We start from the raw sequence: 24,561 nt of genomic DNA on the forward strand, positions 1-24,561 counted from the left end.
TCAGAATTTCAAGGAACCCCTTGGCTTGTCAAGCAAAAAAAAAGGGGGGGAAGGGAGAGGGAAAATCCCCACCAATGCATGAAAATCACATTCCTTCCCTAAGACCCCCCACCACCCTTCCTTGAGGCCTCATTCACTCTGTTCCCCTCCTCTCCATCACTTGTTATCCCCAGCCCTTATACACTCTCACTAGGTTGAGACAGGAGGTGTGGGGTGGGAATGAGGGATTTGGGGGTGGGAAGGGGTGAGAAGTACAAGGTCTGGGAGGGAATTTGGACGCAGGAGAAGAGGATGTTGGCTTGGGAGGGGGCTCCAGGCTCAGGAGTGTTGGGCTCAGGTGGAAGATTGGGGTGCTGAGCAAGCCATGGGCTTGTGGATGTGAGGGTGCAGGAGCTTGGGCTGGATATGTGAGGGACTCAGGGCAAGAAGGTTGTGAGTGTGATGGGCTCAGGACACAGATTTGTGATGTGTGGATGGTGCAGGAGTGTTGTGGCAGAAGACTGAGGATGTGGGGATGCAGGAGTTTGGGGATGTAAGAGGCTCAGGACAGGGGGTTCCAGTGTATGATAGGCTCAGATTTGGGGTCAGGTGGTGCAGGAGTGTTATGATGCTGCAGTGAGTTGGGGGTTTGGACCCAATTTGGGGCTCGTTGGCCAGGCTTCATTTTTAAATAAAATATTATGTCAAACTCAAAAGGTTTTAGCATTGTCTTTATTTATGAGGGGCGAGGAACCTGTTTTGAGTCAGGGGGTCACTGACCCACAGAAAAGTCAGTTGGGGCCACACAAGTGAGATGCAAGAAAAACCCCAACAACCCTCCCCAAACCCCCAAGCCTCACTAATGTGGTCCCAAATGTGCTGGTGGGGGCAGGGGACAGAGTGAAAGTGGGTGCTGGGGCTGGAGAGAGGGTGCTGCTGGATGGAAGGATGCTGGCTCAGGTGGCAGGGTGCTGGGGCAGGCAGGTGGCAGGGTGCTGAGGTCAGAGACATGGTCCTGCTGGGAACTAGGGTGACTGGCAGGGTGCTGGGGCCAGGGCCAGGGAGGGGACTTGGGTAGGAGTTGGTCCTCCCTGATCTAGCACCCTCTGGACCTGCCTGGTCCCAAATGAGGGATTTTTGGACCAGGGGAGATCATTTCAAGGCTCCTGTTTCCCCCCATTAGGCTTCTTTGCACCTCTATCCCCTGCAACCCAACTGAGCTGTCCACCCTTGCTGGTTCCCTGCACCTGCCCCAAAACCATCCCCCACAATCCAAGGGAGTGCAGCACCAGTTCCCTGCAGCCCCTCACATCCCAGCTGAGCTGCCCATCTGTTCCATATGCCCTCCCCCATCTACCTCAGCCAGCTGAGCCCTGCACTGGTGCCCTGCATGCCTCCCCCACAGCACAGCTGAGCCCTGTTTCCCTGCACCTCTCCCAAGCCTCGCAAACTGCTGAGCCAAGCGCCGATTCTCTGCCCCTCCCTCCTCTTGTGTCTAGCCCCGGTTCCCGGCACCTTCCTCCTCCTGCAGCCGCTCTGAGCTCTCCCCACACACACCCCCACCCCGCAGCCCAGTCCAGCTCCCCGGACCTCCCCACTCTGCAACCCAGCTGAGCTCAATTTCCCTGCACCTTCCCCCAAACCATTCAGACATGCTGAGCCAGCGCTGATTCCCTGCCCCTGCCTCCCTCCCGCCCTTCCCTTGGCTTTGTCTACACTGGCACGATCTTGCGCCAAAGTGGCCGCTCTTGCGCAAAAACTTGCTTCCTGTCTACACTGGCTGCATGTTCTTGTGCAAGTAAACTGACATTCTCATGTATGAAATCAGGGATTCTTCTGCAAGAACTTTGATGCTCCCGCTCAGGAATAAGCCCTTTTGCACAACTGTTCTTGCGCAAGAGGCCAGTGTGGACAGGCAACATGAATTTATTGCGCAAGAAAGCCCTATGGCTAAAATGGCCATCAACACTTCCTTGGGCAAGAGAGCATCCACACTGCCATAGATGCTCTTGTGCAAAACCACAGCTCGCAAGTACTGAGTTCATGTGGCTTGTTTGGATGTGCCACTGTGGCACCCAAGTTATTAATAATATCTTTTAACCTTTACCTTTTCCCTCTGCCGCCACGTCCCCTCCCCTTGCTCCATCAGCTCCCCTGGTGCCTGCTGCTCCCCAACTCCTCACCCTCCTCTGCTGTCCTGACTCCTGACCTTCTCACTGCCCTGAGCCCTCCTGCGACTTGCCCCCCCTCCACCAGCCCTTCTCTCCTCCCTGTGCCCACTCCTCCAGTAGCCTCACTCTGATCATGTGAGCTACCCCTTCTCATCCCTTCTTCTAACACCTCCCTGTACAAACCTGCCCTGCCTCTCTCTTCTGGTGCTGGTCCTTCCCCTGCAGGTGTCTTCCCTTCTGCTTCATCCCCAGAATCCTCTGGTACTTGCACCTTCTCTTACTTCTGCACCCTCCTAGTGCTCCCCCTTCCCTCACTACCCCTACCTCCTTTGCCCTCTTTTTCCCTGATGCCCACCCCCTCACCACCCTCTGCTCCCGTTCCCCTCATGCCCCTCTGTGCCCTCACACATGACTTACCCCATTCTGGCCTTCCTCATGCCCACCCCTTCTTTCAAGGTTTCTCCCAGCACCTCCCTCTCCCCACTCTAGCCCCCAATGCCCTTACCGTCTTCCCTCCAGCATCACCCTGTCCCCCTCCCACTGACACCTCCCCTCCTGCCTTTTTCCTCATTGTCTGCACTTGGCCCCCGGTAGAGTCTCTCCGGGTATGTCTACACTACAAAGTTAGTTCGAACTAACGGACGTTAGTTCGAACTAACTTTCATAGGCGCTACACTAGCGCTCCGTTAGTTCGAATTTGAATCGAACTAGCGGAGCGCTTAGTTCGAACTAGGAAAACCTCATTTTACGAGGACTAACGCCTAGTTCGAACTAGCTAGTTCGAACTAAGGGCTGTGTAGCCCTTTAGTTCGAACTAGTGGGAGGCTAGTCCTCCCCAGCTTTCCCTGGTGGCCACTCTGGCCAACACCAGGGAAACTCTATGCCCCCCTCCCGGCCCCGGACCCCTTAAAGGGGCACGGGCTGGCTACGGTGCCCGTGCCAGGTGCAAGCCTGCCAGCACCCAGCTAGCAGACCCTGCACCTGGCACGGCACAGAGCCACCCACCCGATGCCCCCCAGCCCACCCCCTCTTGCCGGGACCAGGCTGGCGGCTCCCGGGAGTTTGCCCTGGACCGCAAGAGGCGGGCACCTTCCTGGGCTAGTGCGGACATCGTGGACCTCATCCACGATCTCCGCACTAGGCACAGGAAAGTGGCCGTCTAGGGCAGGAGAGCTGCCAGCCTGGCCACCCAGGACCAGGTGTGCATGAAAATCAAGGGGGTCCACTGAGACCCCCGACCCTGAGCCCTGAGCTTACAATGGCCGTACTGGGTCAGACCAAAGGTCCATCTAGCCCAGTAGCCTGTCTGCCAACAGCAGCCAACCCTAGGGACCCTGGAGGGGATGGACCGAAGACAATGACCAAGCCATTTGTCTCGTGCCATCCCTCTCCAGCCTTCCACAAACTTTGGGCAGGGACACCACTCCTACCCTCTGGCTAATAGGACTCCATGGACCCAACCTCCATGACTTGATCTCACTTCCCTTTCAACTCTGTTCTAGTTGTAGCCTTCACAGCCTCCTGCAGCAAGGAGTTCCACAGGTTAACTATTTGCTTTTGGGAAGAACAACAACTTTCTCTTACTAGTTTCAAGCCTGCTACCCATTCCTTTCCTTTGGTGTCCTCTAGTCCTTCTTTATGGGAACTCAGGAAGAACTTTTCTGAATGCACCCTCTCCACCCAACCCCTGCTTTTAGAGACCTCTATCCTGTCCCCCCTCCGTCTCCTCTTTTCTAAGCTGAACAGTCCCAGTCTCTGTAGCCTCTCTTCATCTGGGACCTGTTCCCAACCCCTGATCATGTTAGTTGCCCTCCCCTCTCCCAGCCTTTCTCTTCCCCTCTCCCACCTCCTTTTCCCAGTCTCCCCCAGTTTTTTTCAATAAAGACAGAGTCAATGTTGGAAGAAACGTTATCTTTATTTTGTACATCAATAAGAAGGGGGGCTAAGGAAGGGTAAGTGGAAGGAGGTGAGGGAGGAATGGGGTACGAGCCCCCGATGGGGAGGACTGGGCTGGCTCTGCGGGCTTCTGGGGGTGGAAGCTCTCCTGCAGCCCCCCAATTACTCCCTCTCCCCAGATGGCAGCCTGCGGCAAGTGCAGCCGGGCTGATGGCCGAGTGGTGTGATGTGCCCAGTGTGGGCACTCAGGGCACTCCAAGCCAGAACTTCTTTGCAAGCGGGGCACCCCTTAGAACTGTGTGTCCGGGGTGGGGGTCGGGACCCTTTAAGCGCAGCCCTCGGCTAGCCTGAGACAGCATCTCCATGCTCTAAGTCCTCCTTTTATGCCCTGCCGGCACTGCTTCCGGCCATCCTTAAGCCCTGTTCAGAGTCCACTCAATGTGGACTTGCTAGTTCGAACTAGCAAAACGCTAGTTCGAACTAGTTTTTAGTTCTAGATGCATTAGTTCGAACTAGCTTAGTTCGAATTAACTAATTCGAACTAAGTTAGTTCGAACTAGCGCTGTAGTGTAGACATACCCTCCTCTACCCTGTCCCTTTGGTACCTTCCCCTCTCTTCCCCCTCTCCCCTCTCCCTCCCCCCTTCCCCAGCCCTTCCCCTTCCCCTACCTTCTGCCTTCCACTTTGTGGGGCTGAAGTCTGTGCTCCGTCCCCAGACTCCGAACCCGCAACTCAGCCACGCGGTGCAATGCAGCACCCAGCAGTTTTAAAATCCCGGGCCGTGACGTTACATCACGCCCAGGTGTCTCCCCGCCCACCAGTTTGAGCATGCCGTGCAGGGCAGCAGCAGCTGGCAAGCGGGAGCTCAGTGAAGGTTGCACACGGCAGGGACGGGGCTACGGGAGAGACACTCTGGGGCCGGGGCCCCCTCCAGCTCCAAATATTGGTGGATCATGGGCATCACGAGTCCATAAAACTCACCGCCCATGCCTCTGCTGGCTAGCTGGCTCTCTCTCTCTTTCGGAGGGGGCAGGGGAGTGCCAGCTCCTCGCGGAACCCCTAGTTTTGCTTTGCGGAACTCCAGGGTTCCCCGGAGCACCACTTGGGAAACACTGCTCTAGAGTGTTGATCTCCGGGAAACTATGGACAAGCTTTCAGCAGTGGAGTTCTAGTGTAGGCAGGACTACAAAAATGTCCATTGTGATTCTGGTTTGTTCATTCCCTGCTTCACAGGCTAGTTAGCCAGGGGTTCTCCAAATCCCTTCTCAACTTTGGCCTTTTGGCAAGGTAGCACCTGTCCTCCCGCTGAGTGACTCCTGGCTCCTTCATTTAATATCTGTCCAAGTTGCTTGTAGGGGAGCTGGCTGGTCACAAGGTTTGCCCTCTCTTCCTGAGTCTCAGAGAGGTAGCCGTGTTAATCTGTAACTTTAAAATCAACGAGTCGTCCTGTGGCACCTTAGGAACTAACACATATATAGAATCATGAGCTTTCGTGGGCAAAACCCACTTCTTCAGTCAGCCCTGTACTGTCCAGACTAGCAGACCTGGGGCTGGAAATGAGAGCCTACAACTCTGCACCCTGGCACTGCATCACTGGAATTGTTGCATGAGAGTCATATATAGATACAAAGTGCAAGAGAGGCAGCGTGGTTTAGCAGTCAGAGCTCAGGACTGGGATCATAAGTGCTTACCCTTTTGTGATATCCTCTACACAAAGCATGACATCACTGTCATTAGATGTGGTTGTTAATGCAGCAGCACCCTGGTATTTGGCAGATGGGCTCTGAAACGCTGAGTGCTATGTGTCCTACTCCTCGCTTTGCCACTGAGTGACGTGGAGGAAGCCAGTTACCTTTTGTGTGCCTCAGTCTCCCTGTCTGCAGAATGGGGGCTATAATACCAATCCCTCAGGAATGGGGTGAGGCCTATTTAGATAATGTTGGTAAGGAACTCAGAGACCTGCAGTGAAATGTGGCACCACAGGGCTTGCTGTGACCAGGGCTAATTTCCTAACATGGTGCTACAAGTGTAGTATCCTGTCCACAGGACAATGCCAGACCTCCTGTGTACCATTATCTGCAGTGTATCTGAATGCAGATGCAGTCTCGTGGGTTACTAAAATAATACCCACATTGACTGCAGACCTGTAAACAATAGTGTCCCTCGTACCGCTGTCACTGGGGACACATGAAGTGAGTCACTGTTAGGTCCATGGTTGTTACTTGCTTCTTCCTTGCTTTCCCTGGACCCCTGTAATTATTCCCTTACCTGATTTGTCTCAGAGTTAGCTTTTCCTCCATCTCGTGAAATAGGAAGAACAAAGGGAGCTTACATGGGAAGACCTATTAGTTACCCTCTAGTCTGTCTCCTGGCTGGTGAAGGGTTGTCCTGGCAAGATAGTCTTCAGAACTCTATCCAGTCTCATTTTACATTTTTGAATTCCATCCCGTCATTTACCAGACTGCTAAAAGCTGAATAGACCTCCCTTTTGGGACAGTTTTCCTTCTTTGTGCCATATTTATCCTTAGTGCAGCACCATTGGTTTCTACAGCAGAACGCTGTATGCCTCATACAGTTTAAATGTTCCTTTGATTAGCTGCATCTCATTCCTCCTAGTCATACCCTGTTAGATCCCTCTGACTAATTCTTCTCCTGCCTTGGTGTTTATACCCTTCAATGACTCTCATACCATTTCCTTGTCATTGTTTGGGCAAACTGTACATATTTCTGCTTGCTAATGTATTCTCATACAACAGTGCAGCCAAACAGTTCATTAATTTTCTTGCTCTCTTCCTAATCCTCTCTGATTTGCCAACATGAGATTTGAGCTGCCCAGAGCTGCATGCAATACATAGACTGGGTGCAGTCTCACCAGCACTGCATAGAGAGAAGCTATCACCTTGGTGTTGACCATAAATATACTTTAATGTGTCCACTCCCAGGCTATGTCTACACTATAGTTTTTTTTTTCGGAAAAACAGCCATTTTTCCAAAAAAATTCACTTATATCCACACTGCAGTTGCATTCTTTTGAAATTTTTTTTTGAAAGAACAGAGGGGTTTTTCTGACATTGGTAAACCTCTCTCTACGAGGAAGAAGCCTTTTTCCAAAAGAGCTCTTTTGGAAAAAGACATGTGTGGACGGGGAAGAGGGAGTTCTTTCGAAAGAAGAGGAAAGAGGAAAAAGCACAGGTGCCCTGGTGGCCACTCCGTTCATAGTTATCACAGCTGAAGTGCGAGATAGCATCCATTCAGTGTAGATGCTAGCTTTTGAAAAAGCAGATCGCTTTTTCAATGCGCTTTGCCAGTGTGGATGCTCTCTTTCGGAAGAAGTTTTTTTGGAAGATCTCTTCTGGAAAAGCTTCTTCCAAAAGAAGCCTGCAGTCTAGACATCGCCCCAGACTGTAGTTACCGATTTTTGCTCGCATTGCATTACAAGCTTCTTTCTAGGTTGGAGTTTGCTAGAGGTTCACAATGGGAAGAGTCTTGTTGATTTCAGCGGGCTTTGGAGCAGGTCCTAACTCTCCCAAGGTGTATTTCTACTTCTCTCCAGCCTGTTAGTGGATTAGTTTTGCTCTGTGGTATTAGCTTTCATTTTTTTTTGGCAGAAACTCATTTCATTTCTTGCCCATTCTTTCACCATACTCCTCTCCTCTGTCTGCTGTTTTCAGCACTTTCCAATTTAGTATAATCTGCGCATTAAATTAGCGAGCTTTCCAACCCGTTAACGAGGCTGTTCAGTAAAATCATGTCTAACATGCTGATCTTGGTCATGTTCCTCTGGACACCAGTCCCTCTTGTCAAGCTGCCTTATATCATTCACTACACCTTGTTTATGGAACTTCAGCCACTTTTCAGTCGGCCCATGTGACAGCCCTCTGCTATTCAAGCCAACGGGAACGAGATTTGCTTTGTCACTTTTTGTGTTACCCTCTCATCAACTGCTTTGCTAAAGCCCAGCTATACATTTTGTGTTCCCCTTGGTTTTTTAATTCAACCAAAAATACCATCCAGTTTGCTTGGCATGATTAGTTCTTAATTGTCCTTTCCCGTTATCTTCTACACGCTCAAACATTTCCTTCTCTGTACATTTTTGTGTCCTTTTATGTGGCACTTGGGCTGGATTTATCAGATAGCAATTGCCAGGATCTCACTTTTTTCCTTTTTTAGAAGATCGGTACCATATTTGCTTCCCCATCCAATCCTGTAGTATCTCTCCCAGTTATCCTATGATTTCTCAAATACAGTTGCTAGTTGTTATCTAGTTTTGTTAACACCCAGGGATTCACGTCCTCTGTCTCTTTTTTCCTGTCACCCCTAGTCAGACAGACTTGTTGAGAGTCTCTGGGTTAGGTTAAAAGGGGTAAAAAACAAGTGTGATATCATGCTAAATGTCTACTACAGACCACCTACCCAGGCAGAAGAGGTGAATGAGGCTTTTTTTAAACAGCTCACAAAATCATCCAAAGCACAGGATTTGGTGGCAATGGGGGACTTCAACTATGCAGACATATGTTGAGAAACTAACACAGCAGGGCACAGATTATCCAATAAATTCTTGGACTGCATCGGAGACAATTTTTTATTCCAGAAGGTTGAGAAAGGTACTCGGGGAAACCATTCTAGATTTGATTTTAACAAATGGAGAGGAACTGATTGAACATTTGAAAGTGGAAGGCAGCTTGGGTGAAAGTGATCATGAAATCATAAAGTTCATGATTCTAAGGAATGGTAGAAGGGAGAACAGCAAAATAGAGACAATGGATTTCAGGAAGGCAGATTTTAGTAAACTCAGGGGCTACGTCTAGACTGGCATGATTTTCCGCAAATCATTTTAACGGAAAAGATTTCTGTTAAAAGCGTTTGCGGAAAAGAGCGTCTAGATTGGCACGGACGCTTTTCCGCAAGTAACTATAAATAAGATACCCAGAGGCAACAGAAAATTGAAAACATAAATGCAAAGGGTCAGGCAAGTCCAAAGTGAATGTTCTCACTGTACCATTAATACCCCCAATTTGAATGAGTAATCCAATCAACTAAAATGTGTTCACGTCATACAGAATTTAGTGGTATTTCTATGGTGTGCATTATTTATTACTGCTAGGCTACGTATAGACTGGCATGATTTTCCGCAAATGCTTTTAACGGAAAAGTTTTCCGTTAAAAGCATTTGCAGAAAAGAGTGTCTAGATTGGCACGGACGCTTTTCTGCAAAAGCACTTTTTGCGGAAAAGCGTCCGTGCCAATCTAGACACGCTTTTGCGCAAAAAAAGCCCTGATCACTATTTTTGCGATCGGGGCTTTTTTGCACAAAACAAATCTGAGCTGTCTACACTGGCCCTTTTGCGCAAAAGGGACTTTTGCCCGAACGGGAGCAGCATAGTATTTCTGCAAGAAGCACTGATTTCTTACAGTAGGAAGTCAGTGTTCTTGCAGAAATTCAAGCGGCCAGTGTAGACAGCTGGTAAGTTTTTCCGCAAAAGCAGGAGCTTTTGCGGAAAAACTTGCCAGTCTAGACACAGCCACGGTGTGTCTATACTGCACTCTTACCTCAAAATAGCTTATTTTAAAAACAGCGTTTTCAAAATTTGAAGGAGGGTTACAGGGATGCCAGAATAGCAACATCTATATAGAAATAACGGGTGCACTTAAAAGATGTGAAATGCTATTTTAGGATACTTCCAGTAGCCTGAAATAGTGCCGCAGTGTAGATGTAGCCTCAGAGAGCTGGTAGGTAAGGTCCCATGGTAAGCAAGACTGAGAGGAAAAATACTGAAGAGAGTTGGCTGTTTTTCAAAGGGACATTATTAAGGGCCCAAAACCAAACTATCCTACTGCGTAGGATTGATAGAAAATATGTCAAGAAACCACTTTGGCTTAACCAGGAGATATAACATGATCTAAAAATCAAAAAGGAGTTGTATAAAAAGTGGAAACTAGGTCAGACTAAGGATGTTATCTAGCGGTTAATTGAGTAGTTGGAATTTCCATCGACTACTCGACTAGTTGATAGGCACTTCCGCATTCTTCTTTTAAAATATGCAATACCCCCAGACCATAATTGCCCCCTCTTCCCACTAGGCATTCATGCCTGTGGCAGGGCGGGAAGAGGCTTCACACGCTCCCCCGGCCTTGATTAGCCTGGAGGCGGGGGAGGCACGTGAAGCCTTCTTCCACCCTGTGAGGAGTGTGTGGCACTTTGAAGTGCCTTGCACTCCTTGCAGGACTGGGACAGGGTGGGAAGAGGCTTCACACACTCTCCCACCCCCAGACCCTGATTGGCCTGGGGGTGGGGGGAGCGCATGAAGCTTCCTCCTGCCCTATCCCCACCCTGCGAGGAGCACGTGGCACTTCAAAGTGCCATGCACTGCTCGCAGGGCGGGAGGAGACGTCACACGCTCCCCCACCCCCAAGTCCTGATTGGCGGGAGGGGGGGGGGCTGTGCGAAGCTTCCCTCATCCTGCTCCCGCCCTGCATGAGTGTAGGGCATTTTGAAGTGCTGTGCGCTCCTCGCAGGGTGGAGGAAACGTTGCGCAGCTCCCCCACCCCCGGGCCAATCAGGGCTTCTGGGTGGGGGAGCGCGTGACATCTCTTCCTGCCCTGCGAGCAGCGTGCCGTGCTTCAAAGCGCTGCGTGCTTCTCACAGGGCTAGAGGAAGCTTCGCACGCTCCTCTGCCCCCAGACCTTAATTGGCCTAGGGGCGGGGGAGTGGCAGGGCCTCCGCCGACTGGATCTACTTGCTTGGCGGGCCGGATCCGGCCCAGGTAGGCCCTTTTGCCCATCCCTGGTTTAGTCCCTCTCTTGATTTTGCTTTGATGCTTTGCTTTCCTTTTGGATCCTGCCCATGCTACTCCACCTCCCCATCACCCTCACGTCTGTTGTCCCTTTCCATGAGGCACAGCCCATGGAGAGGCATAGCTCAGCACAGACCAGATGTGAGGCTGATGTTCCCAGCCCCATCCAGCTCTGGGGGACAAAGCCCCCGCAAGGGGCTATTGACAGTAATTGTTGATTGACACCGGGGTTGGCTGCGTCAGGCGCATTGTGTCTGAGAAGGGGAGTGAGTTGCTGCTTTCCTGCTGGAGGTTCCCCTTAGAGCTGTGCACATTCCCCAACTCCCCGAGGTCCTTTGCCACTCATTGACTTCACTTGACAGCTGGGAACTGATCCCCCTGGAGCATTTCCTTCACCTTCCCTTGGCAACACTGTCACCCACATCCAAGTCCCTTGTGAATCCCCAACTCTGCCCTGCCAGATTCCCTCTTCCCCTGCCAGCTCTATCATGTCTCCTGGAGGCGTCTCTTCAGGGAGAGCTCAGCTTGGCATCTGGGCCTCTCTTTCTGCCCTGGATATATACGTGCCAGTCTCTGAAACCAATCCAATTAATGGCAATGCACTGAACTATGACCAGGCAGTAAATGTGTGGTTAAAAGCAGAGCCTGCCTCTGCAGTCACAAGTTGCTCGGTGTGTGTGGGGAATGCAGGTTTGTGGTAAAAAAAGGGCAGGGGTTCACTTGCCACACTGAAATTTTGATCACGTGGGAGCCAATGCCCTTCACTTTAGGCCCATCGTGGCTGTGTCTAGACTGTCTACACAATGGTCGCTTGAATTTCCGCAAGAACACTGACGATCTCATGTAAGAAATCAGTGCTTCTTGTGGAAATACTATGCTGCTCCCATTTGGGCAAAAGTCCTTTTGCGCAAAGCTTTTGCGCAAAAGGGCCAGTGTAGACAGCTCAGATTTGTTTTCCGCAAAAAAGCCCCGATCGCAAAAATGGCGATCGGGGCTTTTTTGTGCAAAAGTGCGTCTAAATTGGCCACAGACGCTTTTCCGCCAAAAATGCTTTTGCGGAAAAGCATCCGTGCCAATCTAGACGCTCTTTTCCGCAAATGCTTTTAACGGAAAACTTTTCCGTTAAAAGCATTTGCGGAATATCATGCCAGTCTAGACATAGCCTCTATGTTTACCTGTATCCCACACAGATGGGCTGGTATCTTGCTTTTTTTTTTAAATTATAAGTGACGTTCATGAGAAACATTGGATGAGGATGCTGAGTTTGGGGGCATATTAGAGACCAATTCACAAACCCTGGGACTTCCTGGAGCCTGCATGTTTTATTTCCTGCTCTGGTCAGCTTCATCCTTTGTCCCTCCAAGTGACGTGGTGATGGGAACGCTGTGGGGTTCATGCCACTCATGAGTCTTGCAGGAGAGACCTTAAAAATCAAGGCCAAAACTCTCCCTTGTGGAGTCTTATTTCATATACAAATGTATCAAGGACTGTAACTTTGTGCATATGTAGCACCTTGCATTCAGTGTTTTCGGTGTGCTATACAGATGTGAATGAGTTACTTATCCTTGCAGTAGCCCTGTCAGCTGGAGGCATGCATTACCTGCCTTTTAAAGGTGGGGAAACAGAGGCATGAAGGGGTGACATGATTAGATCCTAGGATTCCCAGCCCAGCCAGTATTCCTATCACAGGACCGTCCTCCCCTCAGGTCATTTTAAAGCAACCTGTATTGTATCTCAGTTGAGATCTTAGACTTTGCCTCAGCGTGTCTCACTCTTGGGCCCTGTAGGGTGGATGTCGTGCTGCTAATACGTGCAGCCTCTTCTTCCAGTCTCCATTCCCCCCAAGGGCTCAGCTAGGCTGAGTCTGGGTTTGGAAAATTCCCGTGCTGTGAATAATGGAGGCTTTTATTCAAGGGACCATTTCAGATTTTAGTTGGGGAGCAACTTTTAGTGTGATTACAGGGACTATTTAGCCACCTTCAAAACTTGCAGAACAACAGGTAATAACTTAAAAATTAGCTGACAGGAACACTGTATCTAATCTACTATATTTGAGAGAGTTTCTCTGTCTGTCTGTCCGTCCAAGAACTCCTAAACAATAAGAGCTAGGTCCACCACATTTGGTATGCACCTTCCTATTGTCATAACTTAAAACTAAGCAATGTGAGAGTTTGGTTGTGCCAGGAAAATGGGATATGCCTGGAATGGGATAGTTCCTCAAAAAACTATACAGAAAAGATACAGACTCATCACACAAGATACAGGGTCTGCACACAAGTGAGAAGCGAAAGGGGCTGCCTGGAGGTATGTTCCCCCATCCAGGGCTGCCTCAACCCCAAGCCTCCCACCCCTCAGGCGCCCTTTGGGGAAGGCACCACATACATATGGGGACATTTCTGGCTGTTCCCCTTCATCAGTGAGTGAGGGAAAGTGCACAGTTTGCTACATTCCTCACTCTGGCTGGGGAGTGCAGGGACTTTGCTTTCGATTTCTGACAGGGACTGGAAGGGGAAGAGCAAGCAGCCCTGTCATAACTCTGGGGGGTTCTCCCCCCCCCCACATACAAACACAAAGTCCTCTGCCTATAGCTTGTCCTTACCCTCCCGATCCTGACTCCTGCCCCCCCCAACCCCCTGCCCTGAGCCCCTTCTTAAGGACCTGAACAATGCCAGGCAAAAGTGCTAGTTCCTGTATAAAGAAAGACAATTCAGTAAATATTAGGCCCACTCTGCTCTCATGCTAACCTGTCCTGACATCTTGTGTTAGATCCTTAAAGGTAGTGGTTCTCAACCAGGGTGTGGGACCTTGGGGTCTGGGGGTTGTGAGCAGGTTTCAGGGGGGCCACTGAGCAGGGACTGGTTTTGAACTGGCTGGGCCCCAGGACAGAAAGCTGAAGGCCCACTGACAAGGCTGATACCTGGAGCTCTGAGCCCACAACCTGGTGCTGAAGCAGAACCCTGAGCATCTTAGCTTCACAGTGCCCCTTGCGGTATGGGGCTTTTCAACCATGATGTCCTCCCCAACCACTGCTGAGACAGTGTGCTGGATTTGGCGAGAAGTGGCCTTCTTGGTTTTCCTCCCATTCGAGTCCTGTTCTTTTGCAGCATACAGCAGAGAGGATAGGGAGTTGGATAGGGAGTGAGACCTGGGTTCTACTTGGCTATCCTGTTTCTGAACACCCTCAGCCTTAGGGACAGTTACAAAGCTTTTTAGGCAGCAAGGCACCTAGTGGGGTTTACAAAGCACCTAGCCTTCTATGGAGATAACAGCGCTGCTCTACCTCCCCGAGGGGCTGTGAGGAGAGATGGGTGAGGCACTCAGACACTTCTCTGTACCACTGCTAATCCTTCCTTGGTTTTGTGCCCTTCTTTTCGCCTAGCAGGGGTGGGGAAATGAAGGCCCAGGGGCCAGATATGGTCCTGGGCTTGCCTGGATCTGGGCCCTGAGGCTCTGGCTCCTCCGCCCCCAGCATTGGGGAGCCTGCACTGGCACTCTGGACCCCGCCCGCTGGCCCTCAGTGGGGCAGGAGCACACAAAATCTGCTAGTCTGGCCACCTCCCTCCCCAGACACTAGTGTGGAAGGGGAATGTGAGGAGTGTCTTTCTCAGTCAGGGGCCATGTCAGTAAGAGGTGTTTTTTTGTTTGTGTGCCCGCTCCCCCCAACTGATTTTTCTGTGGGTCAGCAGCCCCCAACCCAGAAGGATCCCCCCCTATTCCTAGCCCCTCAGATCTCCCATCTTTTCTGAATGTAACCTTTGCTCAGAGGGCTTGCCCCTGGGCCTTCATTTCCCCACCCCTGCTAGGCGAAAAGAAGGGCACAAAACCAAGGAAGGATTAGGAGTGGTACAGAGGGCTTGGCTGTATTTCTTCTGCATCCCCTGAAAAATACTCCACCCCCTGCAGAGATTCCTGCTTTACAAGCTCTTCTAATGACTTCCAGGTCCTTAATTTAATTACCAGACTTTTCTTATCTTAATCGCCCTACTTCTGTCAATAAACACAATGCTGACTCCCTGCCCCAGGGCCACAGACTAGGAGCAGCCGGACTCCCTTGCAGAAGGCACAGCATACCACACTCAGGCTGTGCTTGCCTGGGGCACACCTCCTGTATGAAACTCGGGGCGGGGAGGGGAGGCTCTCTGTATCCCCTCTCAGTGGTTCCCCTGCTGTTGTTCCTCCCAGGGAGCTGTGATCTCTCCCTGTTCTCCCTGGCAGGGGTGAGGAGGGGGAGGGAGGCACACAGGCAGCAGCGTGACAGCACAGATACAGGGGGTGGGGTGGCCTCCCTGCAGCCCCCTCCCTGGCGTTAACCCTTATCTCTCTGTGGCAGTAACCTGGTCCTTGTAAGGGCTCCTGGGCCCAGCCTGTGTCCTGGCCATTCTGTCCTGGCCCTTGTTTGAAGAGCTGAATGGGAGGAAGTGGCTTGTTTAGGGTTTTCCCTTCCTAGAAGGCCCTCCACCAAGGCAATGGGAACCCAGGGCTGCCACCCAGGAGGCAGAGACCGCTCCTCTGAGCTAAGCCTGTCTGATGCCTCTTGCCTCACCCCCTTGCCTTTAGAGCGGGGGTGAGGAACCTTTTTTGGGTCGGGGGCTGGTGACGCACAGAAGAAAGCGTTGGGGTCTGCACACAAGTGAGGAGCGAAAAAAAACAAAACAAACAAAAAAAAAAAAACCAATAACCCCAAACAAACCAAAAAACCAACAACCCACAAAAACAAAACACCCTCCCCCCCCGCCCACCTCGCTGAGGAGGCCCCTGGCTGGGGAGGAGAAAGACACCCCCCACATCGCCCTGGCTCAGCAGAATCACCCTGCTTTCAGCACCTGGGATTGGGATGGTGAGGGATGAAGGCTGGGAGCTGCCTCCCTTGCCTGGTTTTGCCCCTGAGGAGACAGGGTGGATTCGGTGTCTGGTGTGAGGGATGAGTCCCTGAGCGTCCAGGCCTCTTCTGCCTGAAGCCCCCAGCAGTCCCTTGGCTCTCCTGGGCTGCAGTGGGGCTGGAGGGCCCTTCATGCCCGCTCCGGCATTTGGCCTGTCTGCAGCTCACATCTTGCTTGGCTGTCCTGTGTCCCTGGCAGTGGGACTCCTGCGTGTATCACACGCCGGGGGACGAGCCATGCGGGGGGGGAGGGTGTGTGCGCGCGCTGTGGGGGCGAGACGCCAGCATAGCAGGATCCATCTGGCCTGCAGATGTGCCATTACAACCCAAGCTGTGGCTGAGCCCCATGGTCCCCCCTGGCCTCCCACACTCCTTAGAGCTGTGTGCACTTCCTGCAGCACTGGCATCTCCCTGAGGAGCGCCGTCCCGTTCTGTGCTGGCTGTTAGCAGGAGGCTCATTTCCGCTGGGTGTGTGTGTGGGGGGGGGGGGGAGCTTTCTACCGAGAACCCCTTAAATCAGGAGATCTAGGTGGAGCCACAGAAGCTGCTTGGATCCTGGTGCTTTCCACAGCCTGGATCCCTCTCCCTTGGCTCATGTTCCATGTGCTTGTGCCCCCCAGCCAGGCCCCATTCAAGGAAGGCAGCCAGCAGCTCCAGAAGCAGCCGGTGGTGGGGCAATGGGAGCCGCTGGCGTCGTCCGGGGGCGGGAAGGAGCTGGCGCCGGTGGAACCTCGCTGCCGGGAGGATGACGACCAGTCCACCGCGCAGCTCAATGTCTCCCGCCTGCGCAGCTCCTCGGTGGAGATCCGCGAGAAGGGATCGGAGTTCCTCAAGGAGGAGCTGCACCGAGCACAGAAGGTGAAGCCCTGGGCACGGAGGTGGGTGGCGGAGGGCAAGCACAGGCCAGGAACCGGAAGCGGCATGGGTAGAAGGGCTGGAGTTTACCTGGGCTGGAAGGTGGGTGGGTGCCCTAAGCATCTGGAGTGATTGGGGGCAGAAGGGAGAGGGGGGGCTGGAATCCGCACAGAGGACGGCCCGGCAGTGTCAGTGTGTGGAGACCAGGAGGGGGCGGAAGGGGGCCACGGGAGAGAATGAGGCATGTGGGAGAGGGCGGCTGCTGTCTCCAGAGCACCCGGGGGCCTGGCGGGTGCGTCTGCCCGAGTCCCCGGCGTCCCCCGCTGCAGGAGCTGAAGCTGAAGGACGAGGAGTGTGAGAGGCTGTCGAAGGTCAGAGAGCAGCTGGAGCAGGAGCTGGAGGAGCTGACTGCCAGTCTGTTTGAGGTATCGCTCCCCTCCCCCTTCCTCGCTATCTGAGCTCACTCGCTGTCCCCCTGGGGCCAGGCTCTCCCCTCACTTAGCCCAGCCATGGGGTTTTCTGCAGCCTTCCCAGGCTGACCAGCAGAGCTGGCCAGTTGTGCATGGCAGAGAGAGGTGCAGGTTGGTGGCGCTGTTAATGGGTCAGAGGGGTAGCATGGAGGGCACTAGTATGGGGCACAGACGTTCTCCCTTCCCCCGCTCCGCGCCAGTCACCCCAGCCGCTCTGGCAGGAAGCATGAACCGGAGCAGCCCGTGTCTTCACGGCACTTGGATTTGCAGCCAGCCGAGGCTGACGTGGGCTGTGCTAGGAGAGGCTGGGTGTCTGTGCCCTCTGCCCCCCATCCAACGGCTGGGCCACATCATGGTTTATTCGATTGCTGCTGCTGAAGCGAGACAGTCCTTTTGCGGGTGCTTAGCCCTGCCTGCTGCTTGCTGCAGCTGTTCTCATGTGGCCCCTTCCAGGGCTGGCCTTACCATGAGGCGAACTGAGGCGGCTGCCTCAGGTGCCAGACTGTGTGTGTGTGTGTGGGGGGGGGGGGCGGGGGCGCCACTAGGACCCAGCATGTAGAAAATTGTGTCTGTTGCTGGTGCAGATGTATTCTCTCTGCTCTAGATGCACAGAGAAGGTGGAGTGCCATGAGAGGCGTAGAACAGGAAGAAGGCAGAATTGAGACCTTTCAAAGTTTTGGCCCAGGCGAGGGGGTATGGGGGCATCATTTGAGCTCCCCACCTCAGGTGCCAAAATGTTGTGGGCTGGCCCTGGCCCCTTCTCCATTCTTATGCCATGGCTCCTGGGGAGCTCCCAGGCCAGTAAAATCCTGTCTTCCAGCAGCCCAGGGCACAGGACAAGGGAAGGTCGGGGCTCTACTGTACCAGTTGGACATGTGCTTGCATCGGGGCCGTGCCCCAGGGGAGCTGGGAGAGATGTTGTGCTCTGAGGTCCACACTGTTCTTGCTACAGGCCCCTTTGAGTACCCAGCTCCCCCCCCCGAGAATTGCTGAGCTGCACGTAAAACCCCAGGGGGCAGGGTGGATTTGGCGCTTGGCGTTGTGGGATTCCTCACCGCAGGGGCTGTGTGTGGCTGGGACTCCGGCTGCGACGGGCAGCAGGTCATGCTCTCTCTGTCTGCTGCAGGAAGCGCACAAGATGGTGCGAGATGCAAACACGAAGCAGGCAGCGTCAGAGAAGCAGCTGAGGGAGGCACGAGGAAAGGTGAGGACTCTCCAAGCCCACCCCAGGCTTTTGTACAGACACGGGGCTGCCTGTGGGCAGGGGCCCGGGGACATCAGCATAGCTGAGGGGCACATCCCATCCAGTCTTCTCCCCGTGGCACCTCCCAGACTCAGCCGTCCTGATGGTTTCAGATGTCTGCTCCAGGCCCCACACTTTCGGAGCCCCAGGATGGCTTGGGGGGTCATCGGGGAGGCCTGGCATGGGGCGGCAGTAGATGTCGGGACCCCACACTGACTGTGGCGGGGGGAGCTGGAGTGACCCATTAGCCTGCTCCACTCGCCATGGTGGGAAGCAGCGTGCCCCAGCCCTGGCCCTAGTCCTAGCCCGCGCCCCTCTGTCCCCCTGATCTCTGCATCACTCGGGGGAGCGCAGCAGGCTAAGGCTGGGTCTCTCTGCTCCCTGCCGTCATGGTGAAGTGGAGAGCAGCAGGCTGGGAGATGGGTAGCAGGGAGGAGTGGAGCTGGTTGCTGGGTTGCTCTGGTGTCCATATCTGTGGGGAGTATGGGGGGGCCTGACCCCTATTATCCCCCCATGCCAGGCCCCTCAGTATTCTCCAGCTCACAGTGCTTGGGAGAGCGGACTTCAGGCAATGAGGTGGGAGGGGATGGAGCAGGAGCCGGTGGCAGAGTGGGGCAGGGCTTGGGGTAAGGGTAGAGTGGAGGTGGGGCTCCGGGAGGTGGTTGCTCTAGGCCCCAGACTACTGGCCTCTAGACATTCAGCAAGTCTGTCAGCTTTCCTCGCAGTGGCCACTGAATGTGGGGAAACGTGCTGCTGAAGCCAGCAGCGGATCCAACTCTCTGGTGAAAAACAGGGCCCAGAATTTCACCTGGGCCCACACAAGCACAGAGCTGGCCAGCAGCGTCACAGAGCTGCAGTTTGTGGCCTAGCAAACAAGCTGCTGCCTCGGGCACCGCGGATAAGGGGGTCTGGGGAGGAAGGAGTTAGGGAGGGGATTTCCCTGATCGGGATGTACCACTGGGGCATGGGACTGCACTTGCTACTGGTCTCTGGCTGTAAGGCTTAAATAGGTCCTGCCTGCGTAGCCAGGAAGGGTGGGGGTGTGGACTGGGAGGGGCAGGGAAGGCTCTGCATGCTCTTTCTGATCTGTATAGCCCCTGCTCCATGGTGTGGGATTCTAGGATGGGGCAGGAGGTGGAAGAAGTGGGTGGGTGCTCTGGGTGGATCAGGAGATGTCTCCTCGGCTGAGGGTGTGGCTGGGTCGTGCAGATGCCCCTGGATCCTGAGCATGCACTCCCTGCATGGTGCAGGGGGCTCCGCTGGGTGGAAGTGGCGGCGTTGTTGACACTCCTTTGTCTCTCAGATTGACATGCTGCAGGCAGAGGTGACTGCTTTGAAGACTCTGGTGATCACTTCCACCCCTTCCTCTCCCAACCGGGAGCTGCACCCCCAGCTCCAAAGCCCCTCCAAAACCGTCTTCAGGAAAGGGCACGGGCGGAACAAGAGCACCAGCAGTGCCGTAGTCACGGCCACCAGCCAGAGCCTACCCTTGGAGTCCGTCAGCCATGAGTGCAAAGAGGTGGGTGAAATCCAGTCTGTGTGGGCTGGAGCAACTGGGTAGGGAGCTGCTGGAGGGATCGTCTTAGGGACTTCCCTGGAGGTCAGCAGAGTCCCCAGCCTTTCCCCTGCTCCGTGGTTTCAGTGTTGGAACACTGCCTGCGATGTTCATAGTAAGGCCATTAGTGGATTAGGAGTCCTCTGAGTCTTGCTGTGCTGGGAGCTGGGGGTTTCTCGGCAAAATCCCAAGGGTGGATTTTTCCCTTACAGGACTCATTTCAGTCTGGGTTCAGGAGAGACCCTCTTGGAAACAACCCAGGTATCTTTGCAGGGCTTCTGCGGTATGGATAAGGCACTTAGCTGCACTGGCATCAGGCAGTAAGCGCCTACTAGGAAGTGGCTTTCCTGATCTGCCTCTGCAATCTAGTGGCTGCTCTGGCTAATGCAGGGTTTGCTTTGGTTTCCCATCAGTCAAGTGTGGCCTGGGGGGTTAGACTGCAGTGCTGAGGGTATGTCTACACTGCAGAGTTTTTTAGGAAAAACTTCACTTACGTCCACATTGCAATCCCATTCTTTCAAAAAAAAATCGAAAGAACAGAGCGTTTTTTCCAACATCGGTAAACCTCTTTTTACCAGGAAGAAGCCTTTTTGCGAAAGAGCTCTTTTGGAAAAAGGCGTGTGTGGACGGGCTAGAGGGAGTTCTTTCAAAAGAAGAGGAAAAAACACAGGTGCCCTGGTGGCCACTCCACCCATAGTAATCACAGCTGAAATGCGAGAGAGCGTCCATTCAGTGTGGATGCTATCTTTCGGAGAAGCAGATCGCTTTTTCGATGTGCTTTTGCCGTGTAGATGTTCTCTTTCAGAAGAAGTTTTTTCGGAATATCTCTTCCAGAAAAGCTTCTTCTGAAAGAAGCCTGAAGTCTAGACATAGCCTGAGAGTCAGAATTTGTTTCTGTTCCTTCACTCTACCACGGCCTCACTCTGGATATGTCTACACTACCCCGCTAGTTCGAACTAGCAGGGTAATGTAGGCATACCGCAATTGCAAATGAAGCCCGGGATTTGAATTGGAATGAAGAGTAACGGTAGTTCGAACTACCTAGTTCGTGCCGCGTGTAGCCGCGCGGCACGGGGTTCGAACCAGCCGGGATTTAAAAATGGCGGCGCCTGGCTTATGCAAATGAAGCCCGGGAAATTCAAATCCCGGGCTTCATTTGCAATTGCGGTATGCCTACATTACCCTCCTATTTCGAAATAGGAGGGTAGTGTAGACATACCCTCTGTGATGTTGGGCAAGTCACCTTTCCTCCCTGGGCCTCAGTGTCCCTTCCTCCAAAGCAGCTATTACCTGCCTCCTAAATAGAGTCAGGGTAGTAAATTCAAGCAGTTTTTTGGATATTCTTTCAATTCAGATCGTTGGTTTCCTTCACTGAGTTTTGTGCCCCCTTTCTCTTGCCGTCCCTGAACACTGATGTGAGTACAACATGGGTTTGCCAGAACTTCTCTTTCTGCAAACAGGGTTAAGACTATTTGTGTGAATGCACCGTTGAACGAGCATTTGCATGGCCATCTGGAAAACTCCTTGGGGGTGTGAGAGATGGAGGGATGAGGAAGCAACTTTTGGCATTTGAACAGGAAGAACAAACATGGCTGTGGGGCAGGGGGAACATGATTTGTCTCCACCACCAGATCTCAGCAGCATGGGTGTCTGCAGCATGGAAGCATTTCAAGCACAGGGAGGCTCTTGGCTCATTTGACTTGTACCTAGAATGCAGCCAGGAAGTGAGGCAGCTAATCAGACCAGGGAGAGGTGGCCAGAGAGGATGGCTCGATTGTCTGACTTCAAGGAATGGCAACAGTGGATGGGTGAATTCAATCAGGCCATGTCTTCACTAAACTGAAGATCGATGCCTTGATTGTTCTCCCGGAGTTTGATTTAGCTAGTCTAGTTATGACTTGATAAATCAAACTAAGAGGGCACCTCCACCAGCGGCGGTACTTTTGCTTCTGTGAGGAGTAAGGGAAGCCGACTGGAGCAAGGTATATCGACTCCAGCTACGTAATTAACATAGCTAGACTTGCATATCTTGAGTCAACCTTCCCTTTTAGGGTAGACCTGGCCTCAATGGCTGTGTCTAGACTACATCCCTCTTTTGACAGAGGGATGTAAATTAGACACTTCGTAATTGCAAATAGAGCGGGGATTTAAATATCCCGCGCTTCATTTGCATAATTGCATCATGGCGCTCTTTCAGAAAAACGCCATTTGAAAAGTAAACCCATGGTCTAGATGCGGTTCTTTCATAAATGGCAGGCTTTTTCAAAAGATCCCGTTAACCTCTTTTTCAAAAGAGCGCCATGATGCGATTATGCAAATGAAGCGCAGGATATTGCAATTTCGAAGTGTCTAATTTACATACATAGACCCAGTGAATGATAGTAAGCACCTGCTGAAGTGCACTAGATATGGGATTAGAATTATACACATTGAGTCTGTGTGTGAATGTGAGGAGAGAATTAAAGGAAAAGTCAGATACATAGCCATGAAGTCCTGCCTCAGTGGTTTGCATCTACCTTTCTCTTGATCATATAGCAAAGAACCCAGATATATAAATGTGAAGTTGAAGCATGTAACCCAATAGAAGAATCCTTATGACAATAATGAAAGAGGTTTGCGGTTATACACAGCTACCTCTCTCTATAAATAAAAACTAGGGTGCCCATTTTTCTCTGTGCTGAATATGGGTTACCTGGTAAAATTACTTATATTCAAGCAAGTTCAGTGGCAATCAGTACAAAAGTTCAAATTAATATAAAGTTGACTGGGCTCCTGTTAAAAAGAAATACTGCATAGAAGGATTCTTTTGATTTATCTTCTCACGTCTAAGGCTTTAGGGTTCACACACGGAGGATTGAAACATGCCCCCCACATATAAACATGGGGAGAGATGACACACACACACTCCCACAGACCTCTCTCACATGGGCATGGGGGGTGTTACCGACCGAACCCTCCCAGCCCAGCGTTCTTCACCCTCCGCACCTGGCTGGGCTTCAGAGACAGACCCACCTCCCCTGGTACCTAGCACCACATGTTCCCAAGGGAACCCATGGGGGGGAACACAAGGTCAATGCTCCTGCCCCACATGTCTGCCAGGGTTCACACTAGAATGCAGCCAGCAGCAGCCTTTCAGCACTTTGCCGGAGGGAGAGAGCAGGTGCTGCTAACAGCCTCAGGGGAAAGGGATGACTTTGCCATGTCCTTGCAGAACTCATCTATTCTCCCTCCCACTCCATGGCTGTGTCTAGACTCCGTCCCTTTTCCGTAAAAGGGATGCAAATTAGACATATCACAATTGCAAATGAAGCGGGGATTTAAATCCCCCCCGCTTCATTAGCATAAAAATGGCTGCCGCTTTTTTCCGGCTCAGAGCTTTGCCGGAAAAAAGCGCCAGTCTAGACGTGGATCTTTTGGAAAATAAAGCCTTTTCCGAAAGATCCCTTATCCCTCTTAAAATGAGACTGAGCCGGAAAAAAGCAGCAGCCATTTTTATGCTAATGAAGCGGGGGGGATTTAAATCCTCGCTTCATTTGCAATTGCCATATGTCTAATTTGCATCCCTTTTACGGAAAAGGGATGCAGTCTAGACACAGCCCATGTGGCTGAAAGCAGCTTGTCCCTTCCTGGCATGTAACTGGCTACTGCCTGGCACTTGCCCACTTTCACCAACTCTTGCAGCTCACAGCAGGCAGCCAGGGGTGGGGCCCTGCTGGCCGAGAGCAGGCACGCAGTGGGGAGCTGTGCTGATGGACCAGCAAGGGATCGGCCGTCCCCATGTGCTGCATCTTCGCCCTGCTGCCAGCCTTGTACTCCCACTCCCATCGTCCCACTCATCTCTGGTGGGCAGGCAGCTGGCGAGCAGGGATCCAACCAGCACCAGGAGTTGGTACTGATGAGAGGAGACAGAAAACATTGGACAATTTGCCTATTTTTAAGAAGAAGTCGGGACACCTGCAGGAAGGCTTAAATATGGGACTGTCCCTTTAAAACCCCCTAATCAAAACCCCAGTGAACTCCTAAACAAAGTGATCCAATCGGGGCCCAAAGCAATAAGACTCAGGTGTCCAGTCATGCAGCTGGACTAGTGACTCCCCGATCTCAAACAGCTGAAAGGCTAATGCAGCCCAAGTATTGGCTGAACAGTTTTGAGGTGGGGAAAAACTTGTTAAAGTCCTGCTCTGTTTGTGTGCAATTCATAAACAACAAAGGGCTGTGTTTGCTGATGTTGTCAATTGTTTGCTCTTGTTGTGAGGGTCAATCATGGAAGGTCTGCAATTGATGGCAAATTCTTGGATAGAAGGTGCTTGTAGAATGCCAAAGCTGGTAATGATTTTCCCTTTCTTGCTCATTAAGTGTGCAGTCCTGACACTAGTTTGGCGTAAACTGTGTTTATGTAAAGAGAGACCCTGATAGAGAGACCCTACAAATGGAACCAAACCTGGGAGCTCTGGAGCTTAGTGCATGAGTCTCTGCCACAGGAACTCAAAAGCAACTGGTGCTCAGCTAAGGCTGTAGAGCAGACTTATTATTCTTTCTCTGGCTATGCCTATACACTGCAGAGTTATTTCGGAATAAGCTATTCCAGAACAGTTATTCCAAAATAGCTTATTTCAAAATAGCATGTCTACACTGCAGGGAAGCCTCAAAATTAATCTGAGGCTTCCCTAATGTAGACGTGCTATCTCGATTTAGAGCCCCGGGAGGAATAACTTAGAA

The 24,561-nt window shown here is 52.2% G+C and overlaps 1 protein-coding gene across 4 annotated transcripts in view; it reads left to right on the top strand.

Moving 5' to 3' along the window:
* RAB3IL1 (RAB3A interacting protein like 1) overlaps positions 1-24,561 on the top strand; it is a 45,036-nt gene that overhangs the window by 7,570 nt on the left and 12,905 nt on the right. For all 4 annotated transcript variants that reach the window (XM_075928378.1, XM_006111740.4, XM_075928376.1 and 1 more), the window contains exons 2-5: positions 16,340-16,577; positions 16,904-16,999; positions 18,171-18,248; positions 19,591-19,806. In XM_075928378.1, the coding sequence (XP_075784493.1) occupies positions 16,340-16,577; positions 16,904-16,999; positions 18,171-18,248; positions 19,591-19,806 (628 nt within the window). The remainder of the gene's footprint in view (positions 1-16,339; positions 16,578-16,903; positions 17,000-18,170; positions 18,249-19,590; positions 19,807-24,561) is intronic.

This window comes from Pelodiscus sinensis, chromosome 4 (assembly GCF_049634645.1).
Source record: "Pelodiscus sinensis isolate JC-2024 chromosome 4, ASM4963464v1, whole genome shotgun sequence".
Lineage (NCBI taxonomy): Eukaryota > Metazoa > Chordata > Testudines > Trionychidae > Pelodiscus > Pelodiscus sinensis.